At 39.2% G+C, this 22,431-nt stretch overlaps 2 protein-coding genes across 2 annotated transcripts; both read right to left on the bottom strand.

Annotated features, from left to right (window-relative positions):
- Positions 1–778: 778 nt before the first annotated feature.
- On the bottom strand, positions 779–1,264 carry LOC121371475 (ran-specific GTPase-activating protein 1-like). The gene has a single exon (XM_041497399.1). It carries the CDS (start codon positions 1,262–1,264, stop codon positions 779–781), a length of 486 nt encoding a protein of 161 aa, XP_041353333.1.
- Positions 1,265–1,291: 27 nt separating this feature from the next.
- Positions 1,292–2,203, bottom strand: LOC121371462 (E3 ubiquitin-protein ligase TRIM56-like). Its single transcript, XM_041497374.1, has one exon. It carries the CDS (start codon positions 2,201–2,203, stop codon positions 1,292–1,294), a length of 912 nt encoding a protein of 303 aa, XP_041353308.1.
- Positions 2,204–22,431: the final 20,228 nt, after the last annotated feature.

Genomic DNA, 22,431 nt, shown 5'->3' with positions numbered 1-22,431 from the left:
AAGGGTGTAACATCCTGTTACTGATCTCCAAGGGGAGTAGCAGTCCTCCTAAGGACGAGAACCCGATAGTGGATCATGGAAGCAATCTCCGCTTTGCCTAATGCCCTTTCGACTCTGTCTTGTACAGCGATACGACTTTGATCAGGGTATATGGTTTTGTCATTCAGATTCACATCCTCGCCTAAACCAACACATTTTAAATTATTTTTCTCCGTATATGTTGCATATCGAGTACTAGTAACAATTGAGAGATGTAATTTCCTACCCTGATTGTTTCAGCATATTACCTTCATCAACACATTAAACATTTAATATACACAGTTATTTTCACTAAAAAAATATGTACAAAGAAGCCAACAGACAAATACTATAAGAGTTGAGATAGGCTTAAAGGCTGTATGTTCATAGAAGCTTTACAATGATTCAGAATATATAGATCTAACGTACCGGTTAATGAATCCCATTTTACTGCAAACGTACTATAACTACCAAATTGCATACCTTCAGATGCAAAGAGTTGTCTGGATATAGTCTACTCTGGACCTTCGGACATCTTTGATTTTGAATGAATGAAAGTTTAACGACATCCCAGCACGAAAACTACATCGGCTATTAGGTGTCTCTTTGATTTTGCGTCATCAAACGCAGCCTTAAAACTGTCGGCAATTTCAGCCATCTTGAAGCGAATGGTAAACTCTTCAATTTTCGGCTCACCGTAAGAGAAATCCTGTGCGTACCAGATCCAAGCTTTGCCATCGGACCTCGGCATCTGATTGAGCTAGAGGTCGGAGGTTATCATGTGGTTCAAGCACAGCTTCAGGACCTGCTCCCGCCTCATCATGATGCGGATCTTCTTCGTCAGTCTGTTCTCCAGTATCTTCACATTGCCCAGTCCACGTTCCTTCCACTCCCCGCTGTCGAACCTGTACAGCTTGGCCCGGTGTTCAAACAAAACTGATTCGTCCTCTTCGCCCGTTTTCACCTCGATCTTATCCGGAAGTGGAACAACTGGTTTATAAGCGATAGGTTTTGTAAATGTAAATCCCCCAGAACCTTTACTAAACTGGGAAGCTGCTCCAGTGTAACGTTTTCCAGTCTGAGTTGAAGCCGCATGGTTTTTATTGACATATATCGATATCTGCCCAATGCTATACTCTGATTTGTCGTATTCCTCTTTATCGAGCACCACATTCTCTACTTGCAGGTCTAGTAGTTGTAAGTCTTCCACCAATGATTTACCTTTCTTCTCCAATGATTTGGTCATCTCAACAAATTCCACGTCTCGGGCAAATTACAGCGCCTGCTGACAATACAAGACGTGTTCTGCTTTCAGCTCTTCTGACTTATCAACCAGGGCAAGTTGTTCGTCTCTCATGGCCTTTTGTTTAGCTACATGTTCCATAACTAATCTTTTCAGTTTCTTTGAACTTTGTTCAACGTTTTCTACAAGCTTACTTGAATGTTCGTCTATATCGTTCATAAGGAGCTGTTGCATTTTATCTAGATTAGCATTCTGCTCTACAAGCTTGCTTTTGTATTCTGTACGCAGTTCTGATGCATTCTTCAGAGCGGGTAACGAGGAACTGATTTTCTTCTTGTTGGCATCACAGAATTCTCTAAGGTCACAAAGATCGTGTTCTTTGTGAGACACGAGGGCACAAGTAGTGCACATTGCTTTATCACACGCTTCACTCTTGCAGTATACATCAATATTCTTGTCACGATGAACTGGACACATGCTGCTTGTTTTTAGAAAGTTTCGTGGTGTGTTAACTAATTCTGTTAAAGGAACGGACGTGTGTTCTAAAAACCTTGCATGCCATCTATCGCAGGTCTCACAAAGGTATTTCTCACACTCTAGACACCGAACAGTGGCTTTGTTGTTATCAGGACATTGATAGCACTGCAAATCGCAGAGCTTTTTCTTAAAACCAATATATTTCACCATGTGCATCAGCATATTGTTTTGCCGAAATGAGGATTTGATGGAACCTTGGACGGGCCAAATCTTTCGGCACTTGGGACATTTCACCCCTTGTGCAGCCGCTCCCCACATTTTTTCGAGACATTCACAACAAAAGGTATGGAGGCAGGGTAGAGTTCTTGGAGTTCTAACCCCGTCATCAAATTCATCCAGACAGATTTCACATGTGGCGAATTCCTCTCGTATTTCAATTATAGGTACGACGATGTTTTCTGCCATGATGAATATAGTTTTCTGCTTCAAGTCTTTGTTATCTAAGTTGTCTTGAGAGCTACATATGCTGTTGATTTCAAACTATGAGGGAATGTTTGCTCCTCTGATGACGTTAATAGTGACGTGATCTCTGAGGGATATGGAATAAAACTATTTGGAATGGTTCGTGAGGCACTGCGCCACTTTGTGAAATATTGTAAAAGTCGTTATTAAATAGTGGGTGCATGATAGCTTTAATCTTCTGTGCTGGCTTATCATTGAACAAGGATATCAAACCTCCAATCTAGCCTCACCATATTCATTTACTATTGCAAACTACAAACACAACTACAGAAATAAAGAAATGTTTTATTTAACGACGCACTCAACACATTTTATTTGCGGTTATGTGACGTCAGACACATGGTTAAGGACCACACAGATCATGAGAGGAAACCCGCTGTCGCCACTTCATGGGCTACTCTTTCCGATTAGCAGCAAGGGATCTTTTATTTGCGCTCCCCACAGGCAGGATAGCACAAACCATGGCCTTTGTTGAACCAGTTATGGATCACTGGTCGGTGCAAGTGGTTTACACCTACCCATTGAGCCTTGCGGAGCAGTCACTCAGGGTTTGGAGTCGGTATCTGGATTAAAAATCCCATGCCTAGACTGGGATCCGAACCCAGTACCTACCAGCCCGTAAACCGATGACCTAACCACGACGCCACCGAGGCCGGTAAAAGACAGTACATACCACGGCCTTAATTGATGTGTCAGTGGTGGGATACTGGTTGGAATGGAAAACAACCCGATACCTCGGAGGGCATTCGTTCCTGCGACCAAACGCACGTCAGGTGAGCGCTCTACCAGTGGGCTACACCCGGCCCATGCTAAACGAATCACGGCTAGTGGCGTGACCCACCTCTATATATACTCTTCAAAAAAAGAAACGCAAAAGGGTACAAATGGGTTATAACTCCGATTTTATGTTTCCTACCGGTTCATGCTTTGTGAATATAAGGTCATTGCATGTCCCAAACACATTCCCACGGTTACATTCGATAAAACGCAGCTACTGTACAATAAAGTTCCAAAATGTGAATATTCGCAAAAACGCAGCCACGTGCAAACCATGTCACCACTGCACGTGCGTTGTCTGCACGTGCAACATGAACACCGACAGTATAAAAGTGCAGGGTGTTCACTTGCCTGGCCTCTGTATCTGGCCGACAGTTGACAATCCAGGACATGCCACGTCTCAGTGAACCGCAGAGAAACAATGCCATCGGCCGACTAGACGCAGGCGAATCCAGAACGGCCGTTGCCAGGGCATTCCATGTGTCCCCAAGCACCATCTCCAGACTGTGGGACCGTTACCAGCAACATGGATCAACACGTGACCTCCCTAGATCCGGTCGACCACGGGTCACTACCCCCGGGCAGGACCGCTACATCCGGGTACGCCACCTTCGGGAACGATTGACTACTGCCACCTCCACAGCCGCAGCAATACCAGGTTTGCGCAGGATATCCGACCAGACCGTACGGAACCGCCTACGTGAGGTAGGAATTCGTGCCAGACGTCCAGTTCGAGGTGTCATCTTAACACCACAACACCGTCGACTCCGACTGCAGTGGTGCCAGATTCATCGACAATGGCCTCAACTGCGATGGAGACAGGTGTGGTTCAGTGACGAGTCCCCGATTTCTGCTCCGACGTCATGATGGAAGATGTCGCGTGTATAGGCGTCGTGGTGAACGTTATGCGGCAAACTGCGTGCAGGAAGTGGACAGATTCGGCGGGGGTAGTGTCATGGTGTGGGCAGCCATCTCACACACTGGCAGAACTGACCTGGTCCACGTGCAGGGCAACCTGAATGCACAGGGCTACATTGACCAGATCCTCCGGCCACACATCGTTCCAGTTATGGCCAACGCCAACGCAGTGTTCCAACATGACAACGCCAGGCCTCACACAGCACGTCTCACAACGGCTTTCCTACAGAACAACAACATTAATGTCCTTCCTTGGCCATCGATATCACCGGATTTGAACCCAATTGAGCATCTATGGGACGAGTTGGACCGACGCCTCCGACAGCGACAACCACAGCCCCAGACCCTGCCCGAGCTGGCAGCAGCCTTGCAGGCCGAGTGGGCCACCATCCCCCGGGACGTCATCCGTACTCTGGTTGCTTCAATGGGCAGGCGGTGCCAGGCAGTTGTCAACACACGCGGAGGCCACACCCGGTATTGACTCCAGATGACCTTGACCTTGGTGGTGTGTCCTATCACTTACTCACAATGGACTAGAGTGAATTGTGAACAATCCTGCAACATTTGGTAATTATCGGACTCACCATTCAATAATGAAATCAATTCTCCAAATGTTACGACAATGTGGTTTTGCGTTTCTTCTTTTGAAGAGTATATTACAGTCGACTTGTGTCTAGGTCGTAGAAACGGTGTTCGTTTTCGTAAATAGGGCCTACAACTAAAGTCAATCGTACAACAAGAACGAAACGTTTGTTATTAATAAAACTCTAGGTTACCTTATTTCCAGCCAAATTAACACGAATAGACGGTCGAGCAATCAGAAAACGCCTACGTGTCACGTGATGTAGATAACATATTCGCGGAAACAATGTGAAAATAGGACATCGATTAAAGTCCTAATCAAAATCACACAGTCGTATTTGTCTTATTACATATGGTTCATGAAAATGTCTGTACTGACAATCCGAAAACTGCACTCAAGCTATAATGACCTATATTACTGTGTATAAACAACAGATGTGATAAACATCAAACAGTTCTCTTTTATAGATAGGGGGCGAGGCGTAGCCCAGTGGTACAGCGCTCGCTTGATGCGCGGTCGGTTTGGGATCGATCCACGTCAGTGGGCCCATTTCTCGCTCCAGCCAGTGCACCACGACTGGTACAACAAAGGCCGTGGTATGTGCTATCCTGTCTGTGGGATAGTGCATATAAAAGATCCCTTGCTGTTAATCGAAAAGAGTAGCCCATGAAGTGGCGACAGCGGGTTTCCTCTCTCAATATCTGTGTGGTCCTTAACCATATGTCTGACGCCATATAACCGTAAATAATATGTGTTGAGAGCGTCGTTAAATAAAACATTTCCTTCCTTCCTTTTATAGTTTCATTTTAGAAACTACCATACAAACAACATAATGTTTGAAATAGACTATAGGAAATAGATTACAGCTGACAGCTTGAAAATAGAGAATAATACATGAGATACCATTTATCTCACAACGAGTTGTTTTAAAATGTATCTAACGAGTGAAAGCGAGTTTGATATGTTTTTAAACGAGTTGTGAGATAAATGGTGTCTAACGGATACGAATGTATTATTCTATTTCTTACATATCCTCAAAACCAGGTTTTAACCAAATGTTACCATCTTTTCCGACTAAACGTTATTTACAACAGCTGCACTTGTAGCTAACATGCGCGTCACAGACACATGATTGTCAGGTTAACTACCGGTACCCGTCACAGTGTAATCGATTTTCATCGTGTTGTTTTTCATTGGATGTACGGCATTGGTAACCTGGTCATCACCTAGGAGCAGCCAGTCGTATGTCTTGAAATTGTTAACATAATGACTGATTGTGACACATTAAGTCTACGGGTCACAATTCGCTGGGTGGTGCCAACTTGGAGCACGCCTACAGCCCTCAGACGTTTATGACGTTTGAGACGTCGCATTGTTGAAAAGTTACAGACTGTTGCAAAAGAATGCGACAGCAAGGATATGATTTAGTGTTCCAGTAACAAACAAGAAATAATATCGCCAGTGTAACAGTGTAAACACACCGTACGCACAAACTACGTGTTCAATTTTCAATCGCACCCTTCGCACGTGCAACATCACGTCTCGTGCTTCGCGATCAAAACAATCGGTGCGTTTTTTTCATGTTCTTTAAGTGAGAACATTAACGCACATCGTGCACTTATTTCGAGTTTTATATCTCATTTTATTCTATAATTATTGATATTTGAAATGGAATACCCCCTACTTATTTTCAACGGTATATTAATAGATATTCTAGGGTGTGCATACCTCACAGGTTTGCCAGGACGTTAACTGGCTTGTTCTAGCACTGACTACATACATGTTTACAATACACTGCTACGATGAGTTAGAGTAGTTGTTGCTTCTGATGATACACACAGGCTTAACATATCTAATTAAAATTAGCTCCACAGGTTAATTACTATTACATGTGGATCTAACAGCACCCCGTTGGAGCTCATGTCCAGTTGACCTTTCATTCGAACAATCAAAACCTTACTTGCAAAATCATGCCAGTAATTTGAAAAGAATTTGAAAACATTCGGGATTGTGCCGAGGGTATACGAAATGATTCTGGTGAATTACGAAGTATGCCGGAAACTAATTTCAATATAAAAATTTACATAAAATTAGTTCCAAGACGGGGAAAAAACCCGGTGATGGTATAGCCATAAAATCTGTTGATTCTACTATACAATCCAGAGTTTATTACTGCACTTTCCCCCTTGTTTTTTAATGTTGTAATAGACCAACAAGTTCGCCTATTGCATAAATAGTCTCGCCCGATATTTTTAGAATTTGTATGCTCCCGATTAACGCTATAAAAGGCGAAGTGTAATTGGTCGATATTTAAATTATTTATATATGAAATGTCACCTGGACGCAATGCTGATAGATCTACTGGTAGACCAGTAGAGCTAATTTTAATCAGATTGGACGATACACACAGATTTAACATATTGAGGATAATTTTGGAAAAGCGTATTATTCCTGAAGACATTGCTAATGGACATTGATTTGCCTCATACAGGAATAGTTTGCTGCTGAGTTGATGGTTAAAGCAGAACTTGTTGATAATACATATTGATTTACCTTCACGTGAAGCATCCATCTAAGTTTGTTCGTCTGTGTTACTACAGACTGCATTAATACATGAAAACACTGTAGAATAGTTTTCTTAAGAATTTTATTACTGCAGAATGTGTGGTTAATACACAGTTATAGCACACATCAGGCTTTTTGCCACAAAATAATTTGAGGTTACGTAATAAAAAAAACCCAGATCAAAATTTCCCCTACTAGGTGGTTATGGATTTGAAATAATTTTACGTACTTTGTCAAATTTTAAACAGCACTTCTCTTACTATAATCTTTCCAAAAATATATCCATTAATTTCCACGATTTTAAGGTACGTAATTTTTCCCTCCGTATCCTCTGGCAGAAACCCTGCATGTATGTGGAACTCTTTGCTAAGGCTGTCATGACTACAACATTTGAAGCTAAAACATATATATATATATATATATATATATATATATATATATATATATATATATATATATATATATATATTATATATATATATATACAAAGGAAAAAGTTAAGCACCCCCAGATATGATTACTTATATAAAATTGCAATGACGATTCTGACAGGCATGGCGTTCCATAGAAAGGATGAGATCGTCGCGTGCACGTGCAACATGCCACCCATGACTTTTCCAAAGTGCAGTATGGGTGCGTGCCCAAATTGGGTATTTAACGTGGCCATCTTGCACTGTTCGATCAATATAAGTGAAGATGAATTAAAGGAGAATATCAGTGGATCAAAGATCACAAATAATCGACATGCGTAACGCAGGAATGACGTTCAAAACCATCGGCCGTCAGCTGGGGTACCACTGCACAGTAATTAGCAGACTCGTCAGGAAACATGCTGTAACCAACTCTGTGAAGGATTTGCCACGGTCAGGTAGACCTCGTGTGACATCAAACCGTGAAGACGTGGCACTGCGGCGGCTGGTACGGCGTCTACCGTTTGCAACAAGCACGGCGCTGAAACGTGACTGGCTGCCCAATCGCCAGCTCTCTACAAGAACGGTGAGGAACCGCCTCAAACTGTTAGCATTGGCGTGCAGACGAGTCATCAAGCGTCCCTTACTGTCAGAACGAAACAAACGCTTACGTTTGGCATGGTGTCTAGCACGGCGAGCGTGGAATCTGAAAACATGGAGAAGGATTCATTGGTCCGACGAAAGCCGGTTCCTGCTTCACGTCACAGATGGACGAATGAGGGTTTGGAGGCGGGAAAATATGGCTTATGCACCAAAGAACATCCAACCAATTGTCCCATATGGAGGAGGCTCGGTAATGATTTGGGGGTGCATCTCCCATGACTGCAAGCTGGACCTGGTCACCATTCAGGGCAATTTGACAGGTGACCAGTACATCCGTCAGGTCCTGGAACCAGTTGTCGTGCCACATTTCGACAACCACCCACTCGCTACAAGACCTCAGTACATGGATGACAACGCCAGGCCTCATCGTTCCCGGGCTGTGACGGCGCATCTCCAGAACAACGCTGTGACGACTTTGCCTTGGCCCGCCATGAGCCCCAATCTGAATCCCCTGGAGCACATTTGGGACATTCTTGGCCGTCGAATACAGAAACTGGACCCCCCTGTACAGAATCTGAGAGAATTGGAAGCTGCTTTGCATCGGGAGTGGCTGTTGCTGCCTCGTCAGAAGATCCGACACTTGACTGGGAGGGTGAGGAGCAGGCTTGAGGCAGTCATCCGAGCACGTGGAGGGTACACAAAGTACTCAACGTTTGGACTGTCAGTGTCGTCTAGGTAACCGAACGTAACGTTTTACCCAGAATTGACAATCTCCAAATGTTGTGTGGACTCTGTAGATCCATACTTATAACGGGTATGTTTTGGGGTGAAAACACGACTGGTGAGGTTGCGACCATATTGTGATTAAAAATTCACCACAGCTGACAATTGTTTGTGTTTTCCTATTGTCAGAATGTTGTTTTTGCCTTTCACATACATTGCCATGACTTCATTACGTCAGTAATTGCATGCCAAACAATTTTTCATTCATCAGTCCGGACACCAAAAGACATGTAGTGTGTAATGGATTAAGTTAGCGTCAAAGACCGCATTACTCTAACGCCTGGCTCGCTGCGAGGCACCGGTCAGCTGCGCGTCTTATGCTTGGGGTAAAAACAGAAGTGGGCGGGATTATGCATAGATCTGAACGAAAGCGAGGCAATACGTCATCGGTGAGAGTTACCAAGCAATACCAGTACACGTGTTGATTCTTTGGTTGTGCCTTTTAGTCGTCTTTTATTTTATTTCTTTTTTTGTCTCCAGGTTTATCGGAAATTTAATTTACAAGATAATTAGCGTTATTATGTCGACGTAATTATATGATGGTTAACTACGCAGTGTTTAACTGCAACAGTAACAGCAATGCATCCCAAGAAACGACTAACATCATGGTTTCGATTTCCTAAAAAAAGGAAAGTTGTTTTAAAACATGGATGCATTATTGTCGTCGAACGGGCTTTACCCCAACTAAATACAGCAGGTTATGGTACATTTACAATGTGAAAATTAAAAAATGTATGTACTTAAGATATACATTAAATAAAGGTTTTGCAATTTGTTCATATACGAATATTTAAACTTCACATTTATTTACCTATAATTACCAAATTAATTTTTACCGACAGCCCATAACGACTCCATACTAACGTCTCTTGATCTAGTTGGTTTGTTAACCTCATAACAAAACACCTTCAAAACGTGAATTATTACGTTAGTTAACAATGTTTATCGTCAGTTCAGTATATTGTCATTAAAATTAAAATGCTAACACTTTGGCAGGAACAACGTAATATGTACTCTGGCCAGAAGGAATGATGGTTAATTAGTTTTAAAGCTAATGTCGATTATTAAAGCATAATAAAATTGTACTTTTCAATGCTTTCTGTATGTCATATTAAAAATACTCTACACCAAATAATTGTTTTAATACCTACCGTGGGTTTCTGCCAGAGGGTGCGGAGGGTAAACTTACATGTATATACTAAATAATCTCACAAATGAATGTACATATATAATGTTTTATTTTTTCGATAGATTATAGTAACATAATTGCTGTTTAAAATGTGTAAAAGTGCGTGAAATCAAATGTTCAATAAAAAAACACATTTCAAACCTATAACCACCCAATATACTCCTTTGAATATATTTAGTTTTTACAGGCCCGTAGGAACGACTTTGGGAGGTGGGGCACTGACGGACCGGGTATAAACTCTACATCAGATTTTGGTTACAATGGCAAACATTAATGTGATAAAAAAAAAGCTCACAAGTAGGGGGGAGGGGGGGTGGCACCCCCCCCCCCCTCCGTTCCTACGGGCCTGTTTTATTACGTACCCTCAACTTATTTTCTGGCAGAAAACCTGGTACCTTTGGCAGAGGTTGAAACAATTGGTCGTCTAATTTTCGACTGTTACCATAAAATAATATAATTAATCACTTTTGGCATCTAGTAATTTAAAGCAAAATTAACAATTTTTACGACATGGAATAAGCATCATATATTATTTTGTTTTACCTGTAATATATTTTACCTGCAGTATATTTTCATCAGGACTTCGTTCTTCCTCCATGAATGATTAAAGAAAATAACACTGGATATATTGTAATTATTTTTATTTTATTCCAATATATAACAAATGTGTTTTATGTCAGTATGTGGAGCAAACTACCTGAAACAGTTGGTTTGAAATCATGATTACAAAATCCTAAAGATAAAAGAAACTGGTTCCTAACCTCACCCTCTACATATTATCTACATTTGTACAGGCCTGTAGGAACGTTATTTGAAGTGTGTGTGTGGGGGGGTGGGGGGGGGGGGGGGGAATACAGTGAGGGATACAAACTAGATTTTTATCTTTATATCATCTTTATTTATGCAGAGTAGTGAAAATTTAAAACATATTTTCATCCTAGAGTGTGTGATAGAGAACAAGTCCCTAGGCCCGCCCCTCCCCAGTTCCTACGGGCCTGTTGTATTTTATATTAATAAATGCAAAGACTACATATTAATATTGTCGATAAGACATATTAGTTGTAAAGTGGTTGTCAGTATGTGGCAACAGTATAATATTTTCCAACATTTCTGTGTTTCTGTACCCGGCTGTGGACAGTTTCGGCAGACTGGCAACACATTTTCTTAATAATTAAAAATACACGGTTTAACCAAACACATTAAAATTTGGAGGATAACTAGTTATGAGAACAAAGAAAATTGTGCTAATTTTAGTTTTTTGTTAATTATTATATCTTGCTTTGGTGAGGAGGGGACGCTTTTTGCAAATTTGCGGAATCGGTCTATGGAATATCCACTGACGTATCATATTTACATCTATGCTGAACAAGATTTATGATGAAATATTATTATATTTTGTGTGCTTTTCTATTAATTAGGTCCATTTGCTTCAGTTTACATTAAAAATGTCATAAAAAATTATGTTTTAAAAAATGCTTGTATGCTAGTCTGTGACCGTGTGGTTTCCTCGTTTTCGTCGGCAGTTGATTCATCCGAATTTTCGTCTAAGACAACATTTCCAGGATTAGGGACAAAGTCTCTGATAAGTGGTTCAAACTGATACGGTTTGATGTCATTAGCACAAACTGGACACACTTCTTCGTCACTCGAATCGCTAAGTTCGTCCATGCTGCTTGGTAGTTTCTTCAGTTTTCCTCTCATCGATGACGTCACGGGTCTAGCTCATTAATTGTTGACAGTTTCCGGCAAACATCGGAGATCGGCGAAAAAAAACCCCAACCAAGACTGGCACGCTCAACTTGGTTAATAAGGGGAGCGCGGTAGTTGCGTGTTGTGGTTTATGACGGCAAACAAATTCATTACGCCGTATATATGGTTTGGTGTCCGGTCTCCTTTAACTTTTTTCTTTGTGTGTGTGTGTGTGTGTGTGTGTGTGTGTATATATATATATATATATATATATATATATATATATATATATATATATATATATACTCTTCAAAAAAAGAAACGCAAAAGGGTACAAATGGGTTATAACTCCGATTTTATGTTTCATACTGGTTCATGCTTTGTGAATATAAGGTCATTGCATGTCCCAAACACATTCCCACGGTTACATTCGATAAAACGCAGCTACTGTACAATAAAGTTCCAAAATGTGAATATTCGCAAAAACGCAGCCACGTGCAAACCATGTCACCACTGCACGTGCGTTGTCTGCACGTGCAACATGAACACCGACAGTATAAAAGTGCAGGGTGTTCGCTTGCCTGGCCTCTGTATCTGGCCGACAGTTGACAATCCAGGATATGCCACGTCTCAGTGAACCGCAGAGAAACAATGCCATCGGCCGACTAGACGCAGGCGAATCCAGAACGGCCGTTGCCAGGGCATTCCATGTGTCCCCAAGCACCATCTCCAGACTGTGGGACCGTTACCAGCAACATGGATCAACACGTGACCTCCCTAGATCCGGTCGACCACGGGTCACTACCCCCGGGCAGGACCGCTACATCCGGGTACGCCACCTTCGGGAACGATTGACTACTGCCACCTCCACAGCCGCAGCAATACCAGGTTTGCGCAGGATATCCGACCAGACCGTACGGAACCGCCTACGTGAGGTAGGAATTCGTGCCAGACGTCCAGTTCGAGGTGTCATCTTAACACCACAACACCGTCGACTCCGACTGCAGTGGTGCCAGATTCATCGACAATGGCCTCAACTGCGATGGAGACAGGTGTGGTTCAGTGACGAGTCCCGATTTCTGCTCCGACGTCATGATGGAAGATGTCGCGTGTATAGGCGTCGTCGTGGTGAACGTTATGCGGCAAACTGCGTGCAGGAAGTGGACAGATTCGGCGGGGGTAGTGTCATGGTGTGGGCAGCCATCTCACACACTGGCAGAACTGACCTGGTCCACGTGCAGGGCAACCTGAATGCACAGGGCTACATTGACCAGATCCTCCGGCCACACATCGTTCCAGTTATGGCCAACACCAACGCAGTGTTCCAACATGACAACGCCAGGCCTCACACAGCACGTCTCACAACGGCTTTCCTACAGAACAACAACATTAATGTCCTTCCTTGGCCATCGATATCACCGGATTTGAACCCAATTGAGCATCTATGGGACGAGTTGGACCGACGCCTCCGACAGCGACAACCACAGCCCCAGACCCTGCCCGAGCTGGCAGCAGCCTTGCAGGCCGAGTGGGCCACCATCCCCCGGGACGTCATCCGTACTCTGGTTGCTTCAATGGGCAGGCGGTGCCAGGCAGTTGTCAACACACGCGGAGGCCACACCCGGTATTGACTCCAGATGACCTTGACCTTGGTGGTGTGTCCTATCACTTACTCACAATGGACTAGAGTGAATTGTGAACAATCCTGCAACATTTGGTAATTATCGGACTCACCATTCAATAATGAAATCAATTCTCCAAATGTTACGACAATGTGGTTTTGCGTTTCTTCTTTTGAAGAGTATATATATATATATATGCAATAAAATATCAATCAATTCAATCAATATAGATTGCCAGAGGTAGAATGTTAGAAAAAATCCAATGATCAAGAAATGAAGTAAAAATAAAATTAACATTAGAAAGTGTGGACTAGGGTTATTTATCATATACTCCCCCCGCCCCCGCCCCACCGGGATTTGTGCTAGTTTTGTGCGATAGGACAAATAGTTCTACCCCTGATTACCCCCACTTTTCAGATATTTTGAAAGTGTGTAAATATAAAAGTTTACTGTTAATTGAATTTGAATGAATAAACAGAAGTCTCAAGTTGGTGATGTAGTTTCTTGTATTTACTTTCCAAACATGAAACGTGATTAATAAGTTAACAACATGGTGATACAGATAATATACAAGTCAGAACTCTTGGGTGAATGACACACAGGTCTCCCGATAGAGTTGACATTGATTATTCACAAAACTGTCTCTCGGATCTTCCAGTAGAGTTTGTGCTTTGTGAGAGAACTTCAAGGCATGTGAACAGTATCTGTTCTCCCCGAGTCTGCCTTTCATGGGTAGATTATCCTTATTTATAAGACGCATACTTCTGTCTTCATTATAATGGAAAATTTAACACCTCTCAGAAGGTAATATGCAACCAAGGTAGAAAAGCTATGGCTGCTTTATTTGCTAAAACTAGTAACTATTTTATAAATGCAGAAACCTTACTATTATTGTTTGATACATATATTAGTAGTATTTTATCTTATGGGTGTGAAGTGTGGGGTTTTAACAAAGAAAACAGCCACGAGATTCTATATTTGCAAGTTTGTAAACTTATTTTAGGCGTGAAACGGAGCGCTACTAATATGATGGTGTGTTATGAATTATGCCGATCACCTCTGTATATAAGTAGGAATATACGAATTGTAAAATATTGGATAAAGTTGTTGAATACAGATAACTGTATTTTAAAAGAGTATTATACCGCCCTCTATGACGAGTGCATAAGAAAACCACGTACCATCAACTGGGTTAGTCAAGTACGAGACCTCCTTCTCACTAATGGTTTTGGCCATATATGGTACAATCAAAATGTAGAAAATAGCAGAACATTTTTATCATTATTCAAGCAGAGAATGACAGATCAATTTATTCAGGCTATGTTTGCTGTATTTAATAATTCTCCAAAGTGTCTCCTATACAAATTCATTGTTAATAATGTTTGTCTACAACCTTACCTTCAGAAACCTATCGCCCTGAGATATAAACGTATTTTGAGTAAATTTAGACTTTCTGCACATATTCTCTCCATAGTAACGGGCAAATACCATCATATCGATAGAAGCAATAGGATATGTAATCTCTGCAACATGAATGTACTAGAAGACGAATATCACTTTGTTCTAGTTTGTCCGTTCTACTATACTATAAGAGATAAATATATTAAAACTTATTATTATAATAAACCATCAACTCTGAAATTAACACAACTACTGTCCACTGATAACTCAAGAGAGTTAATTAAACTGTGTAAATACTTGATAACTGCTACCACACATAGAACAAACAACCTTGATTTATGAGTATATTTTTATTTATGTATTTATTTCATTACTGTATTTTACTATCGACTGTGATAACTTTTAATAGGTCTATCCTGTAGACTTCACCATTCCCCGCAATGTGTACAATGTATTATTTTATTGTAAATATGTTTGTATGCCTATAAAATGTATATTTTTTGGCAAATAATAAACTACTTAAACAGCTACTGACACGTATCTATGTAATATACAGTTGTCAAGGTGTACTCGTTCAGACGCCTAAATACCCGTGGCAACAATTAAATTGCATTGTATTATACTGCTCGTTACATATTTAATTAGTGGTTGACACTAATTGGTTTGATTGGCATATCTCTAAGTGGATACCATGGTACTGGATTTGCATCCTACTATATCTATATCTTTATTATCCAAAGCCATCCTGGCTATAGGCGCGACATAAACATCAATATTATTATCATAGTAACAGTTGTGCATATATACATAGTGTGATATTTAACAATCAAAATTACATGAATAGAGTATATAAAATGTCAATAGGAGGGTAAACATAATATATTAATTTTTAATGAACATTTCCCTTCTTAGAAAAGCCTTGTATAAATATTTTCCAAGATTGTTTAAAGTTTTTATATTTTCCGAGTTCAATAGTTTGATTAACTTAAACACGGAAGGTCTGACGTAGAAGTATTTCTTTATGTAATTTATTCTTAGATCATGGTAAAAAGGGCAACTCAGAATAAAATGGAATTCGTCTTCGATTGTTTCATTATCACATAGTGTACATAATCTGTTTTCTCTTGGGGTATTTTGGCGTCTCCCGACTTCAATACAAAGGCAATGGTCAGATAATCGTATTTTGGTAATCAGTTTGCTGTATACAAATTCAAGGCGTTTTTTTAGATAGTTCTTGACATTATGAGTAGGATTTAGATGTTGATATAAGAATCCTTTAGATGACGAATCAATTATTCTGTTACAATCCTGGATGAAGTGATCCTCTAAACGTTGTTTAACTGTGAATAAGAAAGAAGTTTTATTTTCGACAAACGAAAACGTCAGATTACCAATTAACTAATTCTAATTAATGCACATGTAAAAATAAAGATATAATCCGTATTGTTATAAAGTTGAAGTTTAGCACTGTGACAGTTATCCACCGCCAGAAGAAATGACACGTCCTCGTGTCTAGATAATAAACTTGTTACGGTCGTTTGTATACAGTGCTTGAAATAATTGTCCCGCGTCCGAAATGTGGTATCACAAATAAACTGTTTCATCTATTAGACAGGTTTTTCGCTTGTATCGTAATCTCGTTGAGTCAGTTGGGTAACATTGACGTCGTCTGAAGCAGTTGTAGTTGACAGGCTGTTTATCTCAAGTTCGAATCCAGGCACTGATGCTGATGGTGCTGTTGTCTGTATAAACGTGCACATGGTTTTGGCTATGTGAATGTCAAGCTTATTTTCTAATATCACTTTAGGTATCTCAAGATTATGAATTTACTGAAAATTAATACGTTTAGTGTTTATATTATTTATTCCGAAAAACATTTAATAATCAAATGAGTCGTTATTTACCGTCGGTGATATTTGTCTCGTCTTATGTACTGTTGTGGACAAGTTGTATTACTCAATGTATTTAGTCTTTGAACCAATCTAATTAAAATTAGCTCCACTATTACATGTGGATCTAACACCAGCCAGTTGGAGCTTATGTCCACCAATCAAAACCTTACTTGCAGAATCATGCCAGTGATTTGAAAATAATTTGAAAATATTCTGAATTATCCTGAGGGTATACGATATGTTTCATGTGAATTACGAATGCCTTATTTAGACCAGTAGAACTAATTTTAATCGGATTGCTAACAACACTGCGTAGTCTCCAATGTCCAGGTAACATTTTGTCAGTAAATAATAATTTAAATATTGACCAATCACACTTTGCCTTTTATAACGTTATTTGGGAGCATACAAATTCTAAAAATATCGGGTGAGTCTATTATAGTGGCCGCAGTACAGCGAACCATACCAATACGTACAGGATAGGTTATCAGTCTTCAATTTTACATTACAAATTATTTATTTATTTATAAAAAAACCCGAACTAAATCAGTCTTCAGTTTTACATTACAAATTATTTATTTTATAAAATAAAACATGTTTTAAGGCATTCGTAATTCACATGAAACATATCGTATACCCTCAGGATAATTCGGAATGTTTTCAAATTATTTTCAAATCACTGGCATGATTCTGCAAGTAAGGTTTTGATTGGTGGATTGGTGGTTGTCTTTGAACTAGTTCATAATTTTCCCGTCTAAGATTTTCTAACTCAGTGTTTTGTTGAACAAGCTTATCGTAATAACTGGTTGATTGTTGATGTAAAGCATGTCTGTTTGCATTTCATGACACACACTTTTGTTATACTCTTCATTATTTGCATTACTGTTACGAGAATCGTTTAAGTCTTCCGTCAATTTATTTATTATACTTTGTAACAACGCTACATCCTTTTTAGACTCTTGGAGTTCTTTTGTAGTTGTACGGGTTTGTTCTAGCTGTGCTTTTAGTGAACTGATTTCCTGAGATTGGTTCTGGATGGTTAGTTGTGCTTCTGTCAAATCTTTGGTTGTTTTATTAAAATGATTTCTGGCTTGGTTTATTTCCCTACTGGACTTTTGTTTGGCCTTAAGAGCATCGAGTTCTTGTTTTAGTGGGTTATTTAAGTTGACAACGCTAGTGAAAGCCTAAGCACTTAAGTTAGAATATGGTAGTTGCCTAGCATAAAATTTTCGAAATTCGTACTGAGACTTTCTAATATTGTCCCTTTCTCTTTGTTTATCCGATTTTTGTTTAGGTTTAGAAATGTTGTTGACTTGGGTATGATGTTTGGAGTATTTATGACAATTTATGTGGTTTACATCTGAGTGAGCATTTAGATTAGAACATTTTAAACAGAACATTTGTAATGGACATAAATTTGCATGACATTAACAAATTCTTTTGCCAAATAACCAATTACCGTTTTAACAGACCGTGTCGCTTGGGAAGTTCCGTTGTGTAGAATTCCGTGTTACGCTAGTCGTCCGGATTTTGGGTTTTCGTTGACACGAATATTGATGCATTTCTGTTGTCCAACAGTTCTGTAAGTTCTATTTCTGTCAAATCTTGATTAGAAAAAGTTAATTTTCGCAAGACTGTGCTCGTTCTATTATTCTTGGTTCACTTGTACTTGGCTGTACCTGGTTGCAGAGTCACGTATATTGTGTTGTAGTCGGTTCGCTGTAGTTAGGTAGATTTTCATGTAGGCCTACTCGCTTTTCTGTAGAATAAGGTCGATTTTGATGTTTTCACTTGGCCGTAGAATAAGGTAGATTTTGCCATCGGATCTCCACCACTTAACACAGCGTAATTTACGAATGAATGTTAAATGAATAAACAACAGAAATCTCAAGTTGGTGATGTAGTTTCTTGTATTGTACTTTCCAAACATGAAACGTGATTAGTAGCCTAAGTTAACAACATGGTGATACAGATAATATACAAGCTTCACCGCGTCACGTGATAAACAATGGCGGATAGGGCCGAAGTACCCGTATGTTCGGTTCCGAGAATACTTCGTTATATCAAGCGTTTGGAAAGAATTCGGCTCCAGTTCAGTTTTGGACCAAGTCGGTCCTGTCCCCTTTAGAGCCAGGTTTTATTTATGTGTTAAAATGATATTATTGAGCCACTGTATGTATTTACTTGCCTGTTAATTATTTTAAATGTCGACTTGTATATGTATTATGTTGTGCTCTAATCGTCTCGTGCTTATCGTGATAACGGATCCCTCCACGATAACGACTTCTCCAGTCGTGAATGTCGTTTTAATCACGTCGGAAGTCATGTTCACCAGTGGAGGATGAAAACTTGTTTCTAATTTCATGACTCGATTTTAGACAGTTTTAAAGACACAACTATTTACAAAACAGTATTTATGGATTTACAAGGGAGTATGTGACGAAAATAAATATTATTTAAACCAAAAGCAAGGTAGCAGATTGGTAACTACTAGTAACACGTTGAAGCCTGGTAGATATTATCAGAATGCTTTTATTTAACTTTTAATGAGTACTGTAATTTAAATGCATATCTTAGCAGTGCCATTAAAATAGTAATTCGCTTAAATTCGTTTAATACAATTATTGGGTACGGAATTTGATAATGATAGTTAATAGTCGTTCACTGTTTTCTTGGAACCGGACACAAACAGTAACTTGTAATTACTATTTAACAACTAGGAATCACCTCTTCACGAGTTCATTCGAATGCATTCCTAATAACAATTACGACATTAGTAATGTGCCGTAAAATGGCAGATGAATCGATTTAATTACAGGTATATATTAGCTGGCTACTAAATATAAGTGGCTGGCGACTAAAATATTATACTTTACTGGCCAGGGAAGAGTAAATTCGAACTTGCTTTGTAGAGCACTGCAGTGGCGAAATGTATACACCCGGTGTACATTATCTGCCAATATTTAACATTTACACATTTAAAAAGATATCTACATATAACAAAATAGCCTTTCAGTCAGGTTTATTTGCTGCAAATGTGTCACGGGGATCCTATAATACCCGTAACTGAATGAAACACGATTATCCAAATATCTCTCCTAACTGTATATCTATTAGATCTCTCTGTATCGGGCAGTGTATACCCGAGTGGCTCGGCTCTAGGGATAAACAGAGATAAGATCTTATATAAAGTATATATAATATAGCACGTTAGTTCACTAGAAAACACAACAAAACACAATACACTTTGGAATCTGTATTAACCTTAAGCTGACAAATATATTTGCCGCAGTTAATTAGTTAACAACAACAATAATAATAACAACCCAGAACTAATCACTTAATTAGTTAATCACTAGGTGTCTAGTTTACACAATATTCTAATCACTTCACCGTGATACAACACCCACACGTGATAATTGAGAAACGATGCGAGGGGATTAATTAATAAAGGAATTATAACTCTATTCCTAACTGGTTAATTTTTAATTAACCCTTAACTACTCATTCAGTAACCTTGTAATACAGAATTAATACTGGTACCTATCACAATAAAGACAATAACCTACAGTTTACCTAGGTCCTCTAGGATGACTGGCTAAGCTTTAATAATTTAAGACAGTGAAGCCTACAATTTACTTCGTCAGTTTACCGGAAACACTGTCTAAATAATATTGGTATAATACAGTATTAAAATATTTAAAGTCACATCAATCACATCAAGGTTATACAACAGAGCAGAAAAATATATATTTACCAAGTCCAAACGGACTAACGTTCCCTGGGTGCCTTCCTTTTGTTTCTCCTCGATATCTCTAAATCCTATCTATTTATTACAAAGCCGAATATCGCCTGGGGGTACAAGGCGGTACCGAATACCTACAAGTGATATTTCCACAGAGACCAAGACGGCATATTTTTCTTAGATGGTCAGACTAGCTGTCGCCAATCGCTAAAAATCCCAGGTCGTAAAACAGAACTCGCGGAGGTATTACGTAACTACTGGGTGTGTATTGGGAACAGCTCGACCACCGTCGCGCGGAGGTATTACGTAACAAAGTGCCCACCTAGTCTAAGTGCATATTGGGACTGCACACGGCCCTCTAAAACAATTAATATCGCCACAGGCGAAAAAACATAAGAGCATGTTCCGTCACAAAATATCACTTTTAATTCTTTTAAAAATTGCTGTGGGAGACAAATTTTTAAGTTCGAGCCCTGGTATTTAAAAAAAAGCATAATGGAAGGAAGGAAATATTTTATTTAACGACACATTCAACACACTTTATTTACGGTTATATGGCGTCGGACATATGGTTAAGAACCATACAGATATTGTGAGAAGAAACCCGTTGTCGCCATTTTAAAGAGACATGAATTGTCTGCAAACCATTGCCACTTTAACATAAATATTTTCAATACAGTTGAACTACAAATGGATGAGTTCAGTGAAAATTAAAATGGAAATCTATAATGACAAAAGGAAGTGGAATATACTTTACTTATACGCCACTTATAAGTGGCCTATAAGTTACCTATGTATTGGTATAAGTGAAGTATCAGTGTGTATAAGTATAAGTGAAAAGAATGGTTAACTGATACATCATTGATAGGGTTTAGGTGAGCTCCATTTCAATGTTTATTACAGTATGGATTTATTTGATCTATTAATGGTAATTTGTATTTATATATAAAAAAGTTAATTAACTAAAAACAAAACAAACAAAAAAGCAAAAAACCCACAAGAAAAACAAAGACAACAACAATGACATCAGGAATTCAGATAGAACAAGGGATTATTATGAGAGGTGCAAAATCCTGAGATTAATAGCCTTGCCATCTTAGGCAGTATGGTGCAACTTCAAAAGGACTTAATTCAGACACCACTGTGTGGGTCTCCAGTCAGTAGGAGGAATGCAAAGAAGAAAACCAAAATGGCGGCACCTGGACATTTTCTTTGTGCACATGTGTTTAATTAAGACTATACCTCATGTCCGTGGAACAAGTCTATCATACAGGAAAACTAATTTGGTAAGTATCTGACTACATGTAGCACCTATTTTAAATTTCTTTTAACAATTCATGTTTTTCATTTAAAAACCATGCATTACAATCATTGTTGGATTTTCAAATAGACAAATTGGCGGCATTCCTTTGTCTGATAAATTCTTTTTATTTATGTTAATGCATGTGCATAGACATTTCATTTAGTGAATACAACTATACTAAAAGTTCAAACTAGTGCTGATTATAGTTATTTTGTCACATAAAGGTTTGGTGTTGTTGTTTACATTTAAATATAAGTAATTAGTAGTAACTAATTAAAATATACTTGTGATTTCTCTCTGTTACCAACAAACATGATTTTTTTTTGATTTTTTTTTTTTTATGTCAAGGCAAATTTTAAAGTGTTTAAATCCATATGATCAACTGATAGCTTGGAAGTATTAATAAGTTATAATTTTTAATTATATAAGGCGTATCATAAACTATTGTTTGTTTCCGGTTACCCGACCGACCCTAATTTGAACCTGCCGACCCCAAAACCTTTTTTGTATATCCAAAAATGTTTTTTTAATATAACAACGATTTCCACGAAAACATTCCAAAACTATCACAAGCACTAATTTGGTGTCATTTAGGGGATAACCCTACTGTGTTTTCCGATTTGCGGACGTATATCAGTGGTTTTACTGTCGCAAATTTAGTTTTATTGGCGACCCGTTAGCCACGAAATGT

Source organism: Gigantopelta aegis, chromosome 1 (assembly GCF_016097555.1).
Source record: "Gigantopelta aegis isolate Gae_Host chromosome 1, Gae_host_genome, whole genome shotgun sequence".
Lineage (NCBI taxonomy): Eukaryota > Metazoa > Mollusca > Gastropoda > Neomphalida > Peltospiridae > Gigantopelta > Gigantopelta aegis.
This window is presented reverse-complemented; position numbering and strand designations above follow the sequence as displayed.

Excerpts from the sequence above, each read along its gene's own strand:
- LOC121371475 (XM_041497399.1), bottom strand. The coding sequence starts at position 1,264 with ATGACCAAATCATTGGAGAAGAAAGGTAAATCATTGGTGGAAGACTTA.
- LOC121371462 (XM_041497374.1), bottom strand. The coding sequence starts at position 2,203 with ATGGCAGAAAACATCGTCGTACCTATAATTGAAATACGAGAGGAATTC.